At 36.8% G+C, this 14,317-nt stretch overlaps 1 protein-coding gene across 3 annotated transcripts in view; it reads left to right on the top strand.

Moving 5' to 3' along the window:
• Positions 1-5,543: 5,543 nt before the first annotated feature.
• Positions 5,544-14,317, top strand: part of SEL1L2 (SEL1L2 adaptor subunit of ERAD E3 ligase) — a 115,501-nt gene continuing 106,727 nt past the window's right edge. For all 3 annotated transcript variants that reach the window (XM_042980928.1, XM_007086803.2, XM_042980927.1), the window contains exon 1: positions 5,544-5,686. In XM_042980928.1, the coding sequence (XP_042836862.1) occupies positions 5,629-5,686 (58 nt within the window). In that variant the 5' untranslated portion in view covers positions 5,544-5,628. The remainder of the gene's footprint in view (positions 5,687-14,317) is intronic.

Here is a 14,317-nt window from a genome sequence, read left to right as displayed (position 1 = left end):
AGGAGGGCTCTGATTCAAGATACATTACAAAGGTAGAATCAGTAAACGCTGGTAATGGAATAGATTTTGGGAACAGAATGAAGAAGAGAAAGAAGATAAGAGTTTCACGGGTTAGTTTAGGAGGAGGATGGCAATATTATTAATATTAGGCAATTAAGAGCAGTTGCAGATATTGTGGGAAATATATTGAGTTCTTATTTAGAAATGCTAAGTGTGAAGTGTCTGCTGGAAAGTGCATCATACTGGGCACTATCTTTTTTGTTACAAGAGAGAACCTGTTTCCACCCCAACCTAGAGTTCATCTGTGCTTTCTTAGGAACCTTAAATATGCTACTGATTATTCTTTATTTCATGTCAACTCAAGGAACTAGAACCATACATCAACTTTTAAACTTTCTCAAGTCTCTTTCATGATAAAAAAAAAAAAAAAAAAAAAAAAAAAATTGCCCTGCGATTCCACAACACCTTCCAGCTACTGCATCTCCTTTCTTTCCAAATGGTTGTCAATACCTGCTGTGTCAGTTTCCTTACATCCCACTTCCAATTTTTTAGTCCCCTCTCTTCTAGGTTCTTTCCTATTAACTAACTGAAATAGCTCTTGCTAAGGTGACCAGTGACCGTCACGTGCTATGTAATCGTCATTTTTCAGTCTTTCTCTTACAAGATCTCTTGGCAGCATTTAATACTCTTGACCTCTCATTCTTCCTTGCAGCATCCTTTTCCTTCAGTTTTTCTCACCCTTTGGAGATTTCTCCTGTATGGCCATTCCTTCTCAGTTTCCTTTACTGGCCCATCTTCCTTTGCAGCCATTACATTTTGGAGTTCATTAAGACTTAGTCTTATCCCCTTATCTCTTTTCACTTTATACTTTTTTTTTTTAACAACTTTATCCGTACTCATGGTTCAGTTATAATAGTGATTTTCAACCAGGGGAAGTTTTGCCCTGTAGGGAACACTGACAATGTCTGGAGACATTTCTAGTTATTGCAACTGAGAAAAGAATGCTACTGGCATCTGGTGGGCAGAGGTCAAGGATGTTGCTAAGCATCCTAAAGTGCATGGTTCAGCCCCCCACAACAAATCATTTGGCCCAAAATGTCAACACTGCTGAGATTGGCAATCCCTGAGTTATACCAATGACTGCCAAATTTATTATTTTCAATAAAAATTTCCTCTTGAACTTTAGACCAATATGTGCTACCATACACTGTATCACAACTTTAAGAGGCAGTATTATGCACTGGCTAAAAGGTATTTGAAGCCAGACCATCTGGATTCAAATCCTACGTTTACCCTTATTGACTTTGTGACCCTTGGCAAGTTACTCAAAGTCTCTACACCTTGCTTATTTAAATTATTATATGGAGATGGTAATATAGTATCTACCTTGATTGATGTGAGGATTGAATGCGTTTAAAACACATAAAGTGACTAGCACCTAGTAAATGTGGCAAAGATGCTCACTAATACAATTTTCTTTCTCTTGGCCCATAGAAAAATGATGTTTCCCAGCCTCCCCCGAAGTTAGATAGGATGTGTAACTGTATGCTGAGTGGGTTATAAGGCAAAAGTGATGTATGCCATTCCAGGCCATCAAATCTTTTGTACACTTATGCATATTCTCTCTTTTCATTTCATGGTGATCTCAGAAGCAGCATGTCAAGAAGGAAGGAGCTTGGATCCCTGAGTCACTGCTTGAAGGAGTATCTCAAGGATCCAAGGAGTACCACATCAAGCTATGATATAAACAAAACACTTTTATTATGTTACAGCATTGGTATTTAGAGGGTATTTGTTTTAGCATTAACTATTTTGATAAAATACCATTATCATTGAAAAGTGTTAAATATTAATATTTACTCTCTCAAAAGTACCTGAAATGTACCATGTACCACACTGAGCTCATGATCTTTCCCCCACACTTAGACTTCTTCCAGTGTCTCTTATCTCTTTGAATGGCTCATCACCCATTCAGTTGAACAATCTAGAAACCTAAACACTATCCGTGATACCTCTTATAACTTTATTCTCATTTCAAATGAACTGCTATACCTTCTCAATTTTATCTCCTGTATCACTCTTGAATTGCTCACCTTTCCAATGACACTGCAATAAGCTCAGTGTGAATTTAACTGGACTACTACAAAGACTTCTTAAGTGGCCCCCATGTCTACTCTTGCCCCTCTTATGTCCATTCTATGCCCTGCATCACATTTTCAAATGTGATCATGTTGTGAAATGTGATCATGTTGTAAATCACTGTTGTAAATTATTCAATGACTTTCTAGTAGTCTTTGCAATGGACTTCATTGTATTCCCCCAAAATTTATTTATTGAAATCTTAGCTGACAGTGTTATTATATGTAGAGACAGGGTGCTTAGGAGATATTTAAGGTTAAATGAGATCATAAGGGTGAGACCCTAATCCAGTAGGACTGTGGCCTTATAAGAAGAGGAAGATATATATACATATATATATAATATTATATATAGATTATATATTATTATATTGCATATTATATAATATATATTATATTGTACATGATTATATTTCATATTATATTAATATGTATTATATTTTATATATATTATATGATATATATATATACATATGTATATCTCCATTCCTGCTTCTCCTCCTCCTCCTCCCCCCTTCCCCCTATACATGCCATGTGAAGACACAGTGAGAAGGTGCCCATCTGTAATATGGGACAAGAGCCTTTGCCGTAACCAGGCTATGCCAGCACTCTGAACTGTGAGAAAATTAATTTCTGTTGTTTAAGCCACCCAATCTATAGCCTTTTACTATTGCAGCCCAAGCTGACTTATACAGTCTTATAAAAACTAAATCATTAGGAATAGAAGGCTCATCACCTACCAATTATCCTTACCCCCACCACCCAATTTCTGGTTTCATTCATACCAACCATAGAGCTTTTCACTTCCTTGAACACATCTTATTCTTACCATGTGGCCTATTCACATGTTTGCCACTGTAACTGAGACATGATTTGCTTAGTGAACCCATTCTTTTTTTTTTAACTGTTCTTTTTTTTAATGTTTGTTTATTTATTTTGAAAGAGAGAAAGCACACATGAGCAGGTGAGGGGCAGAGAGAGAGAGAAAGAGAGAGAATCCCAAGCAGGAAACTGACATGAACTGTGAGATCATGACCTGAACTGAAATCCAGAGTGGGACGCTTAACTGACTGAGCCACTCAGGCACCCCTTAGTGGACCTACTCTTATTCTTATTCTTATTAAGCTCAAAAATCACTCCCTGGCAAAGCCTTCCCTAACACTGACCCCACCTGAGCCCTACCCACAATGTTCTTTTATATGCCCTCAGTGCTCATTTACTTCCCTATATAGCATTTTTTACACTTTGTAATTATAAATATATTTGAGTGATTCTTTTGTTAATATTTATCTTTCACTCTGGACTCTCTTTCACTCTCTGAGGACAGGAAGTATATCTTTTTGCCCACAGAGAATGACACAATGCCGGATACAAAATAGATTCTCAATAAAAATTATTGAATGAGAATGAGCGTCCATACAGAGATGTTGGTAAAACTGAGGAAGAGCACATGAGACCAAAAGAGGTTACCTTGGGGAGGCCATAATTTTAAAGCAAAGACTAAGAGAGTAACTGACGAGTGAAATTAACGAATGCCTGAAAAAGAATGGCATACATCATTAGCATATAGTAGGTATTCAATAAGTGAATGAATGGGTGAGGAAGTGATAGAATGAGTGAGAAATTGTGTTCAAGCAAGTAGAAAAATATTTGCAACTCAATTTTCAGAGAAACCAAAAATATGTTTTCAAGAAGATGTTTGTGGTTAGAAATATCAGATATCTCACAGATCAAGTAGGATGAGAACTGAGAAAAGATCATTGAATTTGTAGTCTATGTAAATCAGTGAAAATAAAAACAAGTAGTTGAAGAAAAAAGTGAAAAGCAATGAGAAGTGATTGTGGTCTGTTTTGTTTTGTTTTAATGTTTAGAGATTAAAGGATAAGTAGAGTACATAGTAGTTGGAAGGACACCAGAATCAAGGGAAAATTTTTCTAAGAGACATGAAATGAAATGAAAAGTGTTTAAATTAAGAAGATTGGTGACAAAAGATTGAAACAAAAAAGAGAAAAGAAGGACAAATGTCAGAAATACCAGAAAAAGATAAAGCAAATGTGGATAGAATCAAAAGTGAGGGAAGTCTTGGACTTAGAGTATAGAAAAGGCATTTCATCTTTTGTGATGAATTTGAAAAAAGAATGAAGATTCAAAAAAATTTTTAATGAAAAGAAAGTAGAGGGAAGATAGGTCCAATGAGTTCAGTTTCAGTGAAAGTAGGAGGCAAAATCATCTGCTGAAAGATACTGATAAATCTGAATCCAAATGGGGAATGCAAAAAATATTTGGAAAATGTTTAATAGATTACATTTAAGAGTTTAAACAAATTATATTTAGGCAATTTTTAAAAGTACAGAAGTTAGGAAAGTCCCATTTTGAAGTCCCTTGGTGAAAGGAAAAGATACTAGGGAATAGACGGAATAATGGTCCCAAAGATTTCCAGGATCTAATCTCTGGAACCTATGAATGTTACCTTATTTGGCAGAAGGGACTTGCAGATGTGATTGAGGATCTTGAGATCGGGAGATTATCCGATATTATCATGGTTGGCCCTAAATGTAATCACAAGTGTCCTTATAAGAGGAAGATAGAGAGAGATTAAAGCATTGGGAAACTAATTAACAAAGGGAGTAAACCTGCAAATTCAAGGCAATAAATATGTCTATTTCTGAAGTAATTACCTCTACACACTGTAAATGTTGGATATATTTTAGGCATAATTTCTCAGTTCCATTCCTTGGATAGTCTTAATATTCCCATGCTTTTACCTAAATATTCATTTTCATTTCTGGTTCAAGCCTTGAGGGTACTCACTTATGAACTGCCCATATTGTTAAAGACAATGAAGAGGGCATTTTTAAATAACTTTCAAGGAAAGTGTAATGAAATGCCTTTAAAAAAAAAATGATCACTGGAATTTGTTTGCCTTTGTCCCAGTAAAACCTCAGCAGTTCTTTACTCAAAAAGAGGATAAACATTTTCACCAAGATGGGGACGAAAGCAGACTTGATCCATATGCTTCCCGTGCACCATCGCCTTCAGATGTTAGAGTAAAGGATGATGTTAGGTCAGCTCACGTACTTAATTGTGTTTTCATATAAGTGCAGCTTGCAACACTGAAGGTAACATAAAAATAAACACTTCTAGCAGTTCTGAAAATCACTTGAATGTTATTGTAGACATGTACAAATTGGACTTCTGGTTTATTCCTTTCCTTTCAGAGAGCAACTCTTACATATCTTAAACATACTCCTTATCTCCCTCCCACCAGACTAGCAGACTAGATATGGTTCCCTCCCCGTAGCCTGCTCTCTCCAGTAGCTGCCTTCATTCCAGTTGAAAGGAACTTTCTGGCAGCTCATTGGCCCAAGAATAAGGAAATGGTTGCTTAGCAACCAAATCCTGACCCCTGCAAACCTGTAAAGAGGAAACTTGTGGGCCAGCCACCTAGTTCTGCCTGTGTTATAAGTAAGGAGGAACTGCTTATGAGAAGATGAAGCCCCTGTCCCTGTTAATAGAGATATTGATCATTCTTGGGGTCATGATTAGAAGTAAGTTTTTGTTTTTTTCTGTCTTTATGGTTGTCTATGAGGGTCTTCTCTCTTTAACGGTAGTAAGGGTAGAAGCTGATTCGAAGATCATAAGTAACCTCACTATACTCCCAATTGATACCATTTGGGGGGTAAGTACTTAAGAATATCCAAACAGGATAGAAATCAGTGATACTCTTATTTAGGATAATACCTGGCAAAGATGTGTGTATGAGAGAAAGAGGAGGGAGGGAGAAAGGGAAGGAGGGAAAAATAGAAAAGATTGAGCAATTTATGAGGAAAGCATTAAAGTAATTTTTATAGAGTAGGGATATTTGAGACAGGTTGTTAAATTTTGTTGAATCCAGAATATTATGAATATTTAGTTCCAGGACTTTAATGGAAAAGTAGAGGACTCAAAGAGTTATAAAGTGCATTAATTTATATTCTTACAGCCTTTAATCTTTTCACAGTAACATATGTATTTCCAAAGTTTCCAGGATTTCTAACTAGTTACTATCTTAAAATGGAAATTATTTTCCAGTCTTGTTTCTCTGGCCTTTTATTGAATTAATTTTTACTCAGTCTCAGATTATTTACTCTTCCTGAATTCAACCTAAGAAATATTCATGTACATTTAATCCAAGAATGCAAGGTTGGTATAATATCCAAAAATTAATTAATGTAACACACCATATCAATAGAGTGAAAGATAAAGACCACACACGGTCATCTCAATTGATGAAAAAAAAAAAAATTTGACAGAATTCAACATCCCTTTCTGATAAAAACACTCCTCAAATTTGAAATAGAAAGAAACTTCCTCAGCTTAATAATAAAAAGCATCTTCGAAAAATCCACACCTCACCTGTACTTGTGGTGGACAGGATGGGAAAAGAAAAACTAAAACTATCTGTATTCACTAAAGACAGAATCTAATATACAGAATATCCTAAGGTATCCACTATAAAATTATTAGAACTAAGAAATGAGTTGAGCAAGGTTGCAGGATAAAAGGTCAATAAACAAAAGTCAATTCTATTTCTTTACAGTCACAATGAACAAAAAAAAAAATGAAATTAACAGTTCCATTTAGAATAGTATCAAGAAGAATAGTTACTGGTAATAAATTTAACAAAAGTACAAAGCTCTTACTCTGAAAACTACAAATATTGTTGAAAGAAATTAAAGAAAACCCTAATAAATGAAAACACTTCTCAGGGCACCGGGGGGGCTCAGTAGGTTAAGCATCTGACTCGATTTCAACTCGGGTCACGATCTCACAGTTCGTGGGATGGAACACTGCATGGGGCTCAACGCTGACAGCGTGTAGATCCTGCCTGGGATTCATATTCTGTGTGTGTGTGTGCGTGTGTGTGTGTGTGTGTGTGTGTGTGTGTGTCTTAAAATAAATAAACATAAAAAGAAAACACTTCTCATGTTCATAGTTTGGAAACCTTAATATTAAGACAGCAATACTCTCCAAATTGATCTAGAGATTCAATATAAAATCCCAGCTGACTTCTTTGCAGAAATTAAGAAAATTATCTGAAAATTAATATAGAAGTGGATGTTTTTAAACAAAAGGAACAAATTTGAAGGACACACACTTTCCAATTTAAACATTTACTACAAAGCTACGGTAATCAAGACTGTATGAGACTGACATGAGGACAGACATAGGTCAGTGGAATATCACTGAGAGTTTGGAATTAAACCCTCAAATTTATGGCCAGATGATTTTTGGCAAACATGCCAGGCAACTCAATGGAGAAGGAAAAGAATAATTTCTTTAGCAAATGATGGGGATGACTGGAGAGCCGCATGCAAAAAAAGTGAATTTGGATACCTACCTCACACCTAATGTAAAATGAGTCAAAGGTGTAAATATGGTAGCTAAAGATGTAATCTCTTAGAAGAAAACAGGCATAAATTTTTGTGACCTTCATTAGGCAATGATTTGTTAGGTATATCACTAAAAGCACAAAAAAAGAAGAAACAGATAAACTAGACATCATCAAAATTAAGCATTTTTATGCTTCAAGGGACATCATCAAGAAACTGAAAAAACAATCCACACAAAAAGAGAAAATTTTTGCAGATCATATATCCAATAAGGTTTAGCATTTGGAATATATAAATAACTTTTACAAACTCATCAGCAAAACAGCAAACCAGGTTTGTAATGGGTGATGAATATTTGTATACAAATTTTCTGTTTGGACATCTGCTTTCATTTCTCTTGGGTATGTACCTAAGGAATTGGATAGACATTTCTCCAAAAGTGATACAAAGATGACCATAAAATGCATGAAAAGATATTCAACATCATTTGTCCTTAAGAAAATGCAAATCAAAACCACAATAAGATGCCACAATGAGGATTTAACTATAACAATAAGAGTGGGGACTGAGAGGAGCAAATGGATGACAAGGCTAGAGAGAATAGTGACATAAGAGTCCAAAGTAAGAGTGTCCCTAGAAGATGGGCATGTCCAAATGCCAGAGAGAGTGTGGAAGTGAGGTAAGGGCCAACAAAGTATCACTGGATTTAACAACAGGGAAGTCTTTACCTTTCCAGGATAGTTTTATCAGAGAAGCAGGGACAAAACCTGATTTCAATTGATGGGAGTGAATAGGAAGAGAGAAAGTAGAGAGTGATGATAATTACAGAGTTCTTTCTGTATTATGGCACTTTGCAAGGTCAGACTTGAGTCTTTAAGAGATAATTTATTGATTGCAGGTCTACAGAGACCCAGGGAAGTAGTTAGGGGACAAGACAGTTACTTTACAAGCCATGCTATAAGACCTGTGGTTCGTACCCAAAATCAGGTTTTACCCCACTCTGTTTTTTCTTTTCCGGCCTTTATAACCCTAGATCTCCAGGCAAAACAGACAGGGCTGCCTTTTTTTCACTCACATATACCTTGCAAACTTGCGTATTGTTTTTTATACATTTTTTCACTTGATGCTCAATATACTTTGACTTCACCTATGTAAAATTATTGAGAGAGGGAAGCTGCCATAACTATGTGATTGTTCCTGACTCTGCATTGACCTAGGGAAAGTTCTAAAAGAGTTTCTGACATTTTTTTTTCCCCTTTTGGTAAATCCTTAGAAAAAAGTTGTTCATTCTGCTGGAAAAAAAATGCATAGTTTATTCCAAAGTGTGGCTTAGAAAATGGAAGAAAAATCCACAGTATTTTCTCTTTCCATACTTCCAAACCAGCTTCTGATTTAAGGTTGTGTAAGGTATATAACTGAGGCAGAGAAAAGACATTGCCAGAACTTCTGGCTCTAAATTATCTGGGATCCAAGGTTTTCCTAATTTGTCTATCTCTTTCTAGCAGTAATTCTTCACTATCATACAAGTTCTACAGTTAAAAAAATATATGATATAAAACAAAATGAAATAGAAAGTTTATAGCGATTCCCTGACACCCATGTAGCAATTCTATCCCAGTTGAAAAAGGCAAGTAGCTCATCAATCTGAAACTAATCAGAATTCAGAAAGCAATTGTCTAGCAATCATATCTAGGTCCCTGTCAGAGCCACACTAAGGCCAAGTCCTGGACGTGTTGCAGAGGATACTGAGCCTAAGCAGTACAAGCAGACTATATCTTACTGTTACATAAAGCGGCTTGCCGGGGCTCCTGGGTGGCTCAATCAGTTAAGCTTCCGACTTAGGCTCAGGTCATGATCTCATTGTCCATGAATTCAAGCCCTGTGTTGGGCTCCATGTCGATGGCTTAGAGCCTGGAGCTTGCTTTAGATTCTGTGTCTCCCTCTCTCTCTCTGTCCCTCCCCTGCTCATGCTCTGTCTCTCTCTCAAAATTAAATACACTTGATCTTAGCCAAAAGGCCGAGAAGTGATATCTCTCAAAAATAAATAAATAAACATTAAAAAAAAATTTTTTTAATGGGCTTGCTATTACCAGTGCTGTTTTAAATAACTTGTAGAATTTAGGAGTTCTGAGTTACCTTTGCTTCCTTTCAGTTCTTTTACATTATACTTCTAAACAGGGAACAAATACATTGCAAGTATCTAGAGCATCTTTCCTTGAAGAGAAGCAGGAAAGAGCACATGTGTCATGATGGGATTGTTCACTATTATAGAGAAATTTGATTACTGCGTTATGTTATAAATCAGTAAGGAAGCTGATTTCTCTTTTGTGAATTGTCTTGAAAAATATAAGTCTCTTTCTTCATAACCCAGGTTTATCTGAAAGGTTTCTACAACTCTACAATATTACTACTACTTCTACAATGACTACTACTCTTTGGAACAATTCAATAGGACAACACTCAATGGGAGGAGGGCAGCCCTCAGCCTGAGAAGAGCTGGATGAACAGACCCTCCCCCCACCCCACCTCATAGCTGAACCCATTAATGTCCCTGCATCAGCTTTATTTCGGGTTACTCAGGCTGCTTAGAGGAACCGCCTCCTTCTGACACTCTTCCCAATTCTATTCCATTTTCTGTGTACAAGGGCTCATGTGTCTCTCTTGTCACATACCTGCCCCAAGAATTCTCTCTGTCAGTGATAGCCCTCTACCTGCTCTTGATTGATCCTAAGATCTACTTCCCATCCATTAAGACTGCCCTCTCAAAGAATAGCAATAGCCCACTGATTACAAATCTAGTGACCTCTCACTACTCTTTGTTTCTTAACCTCTATGCAACACTTGACACTTTTCTCCATCTTCTTTCCCCCCTCTACCTATGTAGAATCTTAAACTGTCTCACTGGCTTATCTTTCTCAACCCTCCCTTTAAATGTTATGCCCAAAGTTCAGAAATTGGCTCTCATATTCTATGTCTCTGCTACTTCTTCCCAAGCCCCAGCTTCTTTTACATATGTATTTGCATCCTAGACCTTCCTGCTTATCTCTAGATGTGCACATCAGCAGCATGATGATATCACCAGTAGTATATGGCCTGCAAACACCTTAAATTCAACCTCAAATTTAGCTCCTCTTCTGTATTTCTTCTCTTATTAATGGCATCAACATCCCTCCCTGCTCCCCTAGTTCTCAAGAACAAAACCTGAAAATTGTATAGTCATACAGTTATAATGCACTAAGTATCATCTAATTTAATGTTTTGTATAGGTGATAGGACTGAGGCCCAGAGTAGTCAAATTGATTCCTCAGGGGCATTCTGCAAAGCCACATCTGGAGCCAGAATCTTCTAATCCTTTACCATCATAAATTCCTTTATTCCTTCAACAAATCCTGTCAACTCCATAGTGCTTCTCCCATCTATGCATTTTCATGTCTCAATTTAGGGTCTCATTTTAGTATCTTTTATCTACATGACTGCACTTCTTTTTTTTTTATATATTTTTTAATATGTATTTATTTTTGAGAGGGAGAGACAGCATGTGAGCAGGACAGGAGCAGAGAGAGAGAGGGAGACACAGAATCCAAAGCAGGCTCCAGGCTCTGAGCTGTCAGCACAGAGCCTGATGTGGGACTCGAACTCACAAACTGTGAGATTATGACCTGAGCCAAAGTTGGACACTTAACTGACTGAGCACCCAGGTGCCCCTACATGACTGTACTTCTAACTCTCCTCTTATTTACAATACAGTACTTCCAGAAATAATATTCCTAAACCCCAGACTTGGTCATAATTTTCAAGCACCTACTTTATGCCAAATAAAATCCCAATGTCTTGTCCAGCAGTCAAAATCCTATGCAATTAGATTCTGACTTCCTTTCTTTTTTGTCTCTGCTACACACATATTTTATTTCAACTAATTTAACTAATTTAAACTAGTAGCTACTCAGTATACCACCTAACTCTCTCACTTTGATGTCTTTCTCAATCTTTTCTGCAGTTGAATGGTTCACAAAGCTGGCCTGACTGCAGGAATGTACTGTCATTCCATTTTCTTCCCATCACCACCAGAAATCTACAGCATAACATCCTACTCATCTTTTAAGGTCCATTTCAAGTTCTACTTCCTCCCCCACTTAAAAAAAAAAAAAAAAAAACTTTCCCAAGCCCTTCCTCATAGCACATGCACCTTTCTCATGCATCACAGTCTCATAATTGAGTTCGTTTTTAACTTCCTCATCAGGTTCTCAACAATTTTTTAAATTAGCACTTGTAACACTTTAAAATTTCTATAACACATTCCCAAAACCTGTGGAGTAGGTCATGCAGATATTTTTATGTCTACTATTCGAGATTTACAGATTTCAAAACCCTGCAATACAGAATTTACTAAAACAGGAATTGTACAGTAGGAATCACGTTTTTCTCTTGTTTTTACTCTGTATCACCTGTTTGTTATTTCTAAGTCTGTATTCTCCAAAGTGGACTGCTCTGAGTTTTTGCCTCATAATCATATTTACTTACCTCAGGCTGTTTCGACATATTGCCAAGCAGCCAGATGAAAAATAAAATATTCAATTCATCATTCAAACATTTTAAAATGTAGTATACATACGTTTGCTGCTGTATAGAACAAACAGCTAGGTGACTGATTACTTGCTTTTCAACCAGTTGTTCTGGCAGGATGGTGATTATATAAACTCTAACAGTGGCATTTAATCATTTTTCACTGATTTTATATTTTACTGGCATCTGAAATTTATTTACTGTAGCCATCGAATTTTATTTCTGTAGTTCATCAACCAATGAGATAGAGTAGTCAAGAAAAACCGGTTTCTTAAGACTTCTGTAAGTCTGCCTCACAGAGGTAGCACCAAGATTACAGTGCTGTCCTTGAAGAGAATATTCTCACTTTGGAAAAAGTGTACACCCTGAAGCTTCCCTGATAGAACATAGTCTTCGAAAACAATTCATAGTCTCTGGAAAACAAGTAGGAATGCCCTTAATGAAAAAGAAATTATGAATAACCTAAAAGACAAAATAAAAGAATGGATTAAAAGTAGAAACTTTTACCCAAAAATGTACAAAAGAGAATATGGTTAGAAATGACATACAAGTGGGTTCAGGAAAAAGGAAAGGATCCTTGGGGCAAAAAGAGAGGATTGTTGGTTGGAAACAATAGCAGCTGCAGCCTAGCAGTCTGACTCCTACCCTCCTCATGACCACCACCTCCGTATGCAAAGGAGACAGCAGAATTTTCATTTCTAGTAATGAAAGGCTAGGTGACTAGGCTATTTGGTCCAACCATCCCACTGAAAAAAAAGTTGTGCGTAAAATATACAAGCTTCTTAAATGCATCAGAGTTGAGAAGATGGTAAAGAACTGCCAGATAAGAAAATCTAAGGAATTGCTAAAATCAAGAGAAGTAAGCACAAGAGCACCTCAGCAGGGCCGGGACTTGCCTCACCTTGGTCCCAGTCCTGCACCTGAACATCAAAGCTGCTGTTATCCTGAGCCAGGCAAATGTGGCCTTTGGTTTTTGTGGCCTCACAAAGCAAGGAGAACAGAATCTGATTCTCAGGATCTTTCCAAGGTGAGGAGTCTAATAGGAGACCTTTTCAACATCCACCAAGGACCATAAAGTACTGTACTCTTGTGATAAGGGCAGACCAGAAGTAAACCCACCCCTCCCAAGTCCAGGGGTCTGCAGAAACTTGACACTTAGCAAAACACAGAGTAAAGTAAGAGGAAAAAAAATATATTCCTGAGAAGTTATGGTCACAGCCCAGCTCCATTGGAGATTTACAGCTTGGGTAATCCCAGGCACCCTGAGCCTAGAACTCAATCTAAGATTGTCCTGTACTTGTACTGCCCTAGGCACCTGGCAAAATCAAATTCATGTTCTCTCCATTGGAAAGCAACTTCATTTTAGGTCTCAATCCACTGAGATAAAGTTTTCAGTATATAGTAAAAATAATTCAGTATACAAGGAGACAAAGCATGAGGTTTGGGGTGGCATTTTGGCAGTGATGTAATGTCTGCTGCAAATGGCTAATGATACTGAGGGAACACCTATTCCCAGATGACTAGGTCCTGTCTGACACATCCTGATAGCATCTCCTCCAACACCCATAAGGTAACTGGTGGCAGGCTGAGGTGATTGTTATAGCATTCAGAGACAGGTTAAGAGGGAAAATCCAAGTCCAACATGAGGAAAAGTAACCACATAAAAGCATCAGCCTACACACACACACTATAATACCTGAGGAAACAGAACAAGTAGAGGAAATCGTTGCAGTCTTCAGAACATTAAAATGATTATCATGAAATTTAGAGATGATATTGTATCCATGAAAGAAGAACATGCCTTAATGAAAGAAAAAAGATGAGCTATTTTGGTATTGAAATATATGATAATAAAAATAAAAACCTCAAGGCTGAATGCCAAAATTGACAGAGCTGAATAGCAACCCAGAAGCTCAAAAATGAAACTGAGAAATTCTCTTATAAGCACAATGAAAATGGACAAAAGAGATGATGTGTATGAAATAAAGGTTCAAGAACATGGAGGATCCATCTAAAAGTTACAAATTCACATAATGGTATCTCCAAAAAGAGAAAATAGAAGAATTGAGAGGAAGAAATAAAGGAATTAAATAAAATTCCCCGGATCTTAAAAAGACCTTTTTTAGAGTTTTTAGATTAAGTTCCACTGAGTGCCAAGGAGGAAGATTGAGAAAAGACCCACTCCTAGAAAATAATGGTAAATGTTTAGTACTTTATGGATAATCAGAACATTGTAAAGCTTCT

This window comes from Panthera tigris, chromosome A3 (assembly GCF_018350195.1).
Source record: "Panthera tigris isolate Pti1 chromosome A3, P.tigris_Pti1_mat1.1, whole genome shotgun sequence".
NCBI lineage: Eukaryota > Metazoa > Chordata > Mammalia > Carnivora > Felidae > Panthera > Panthera tigris.
This window is presented reverse-complemented; position numbering and strand designations above follow the sequence as displayed.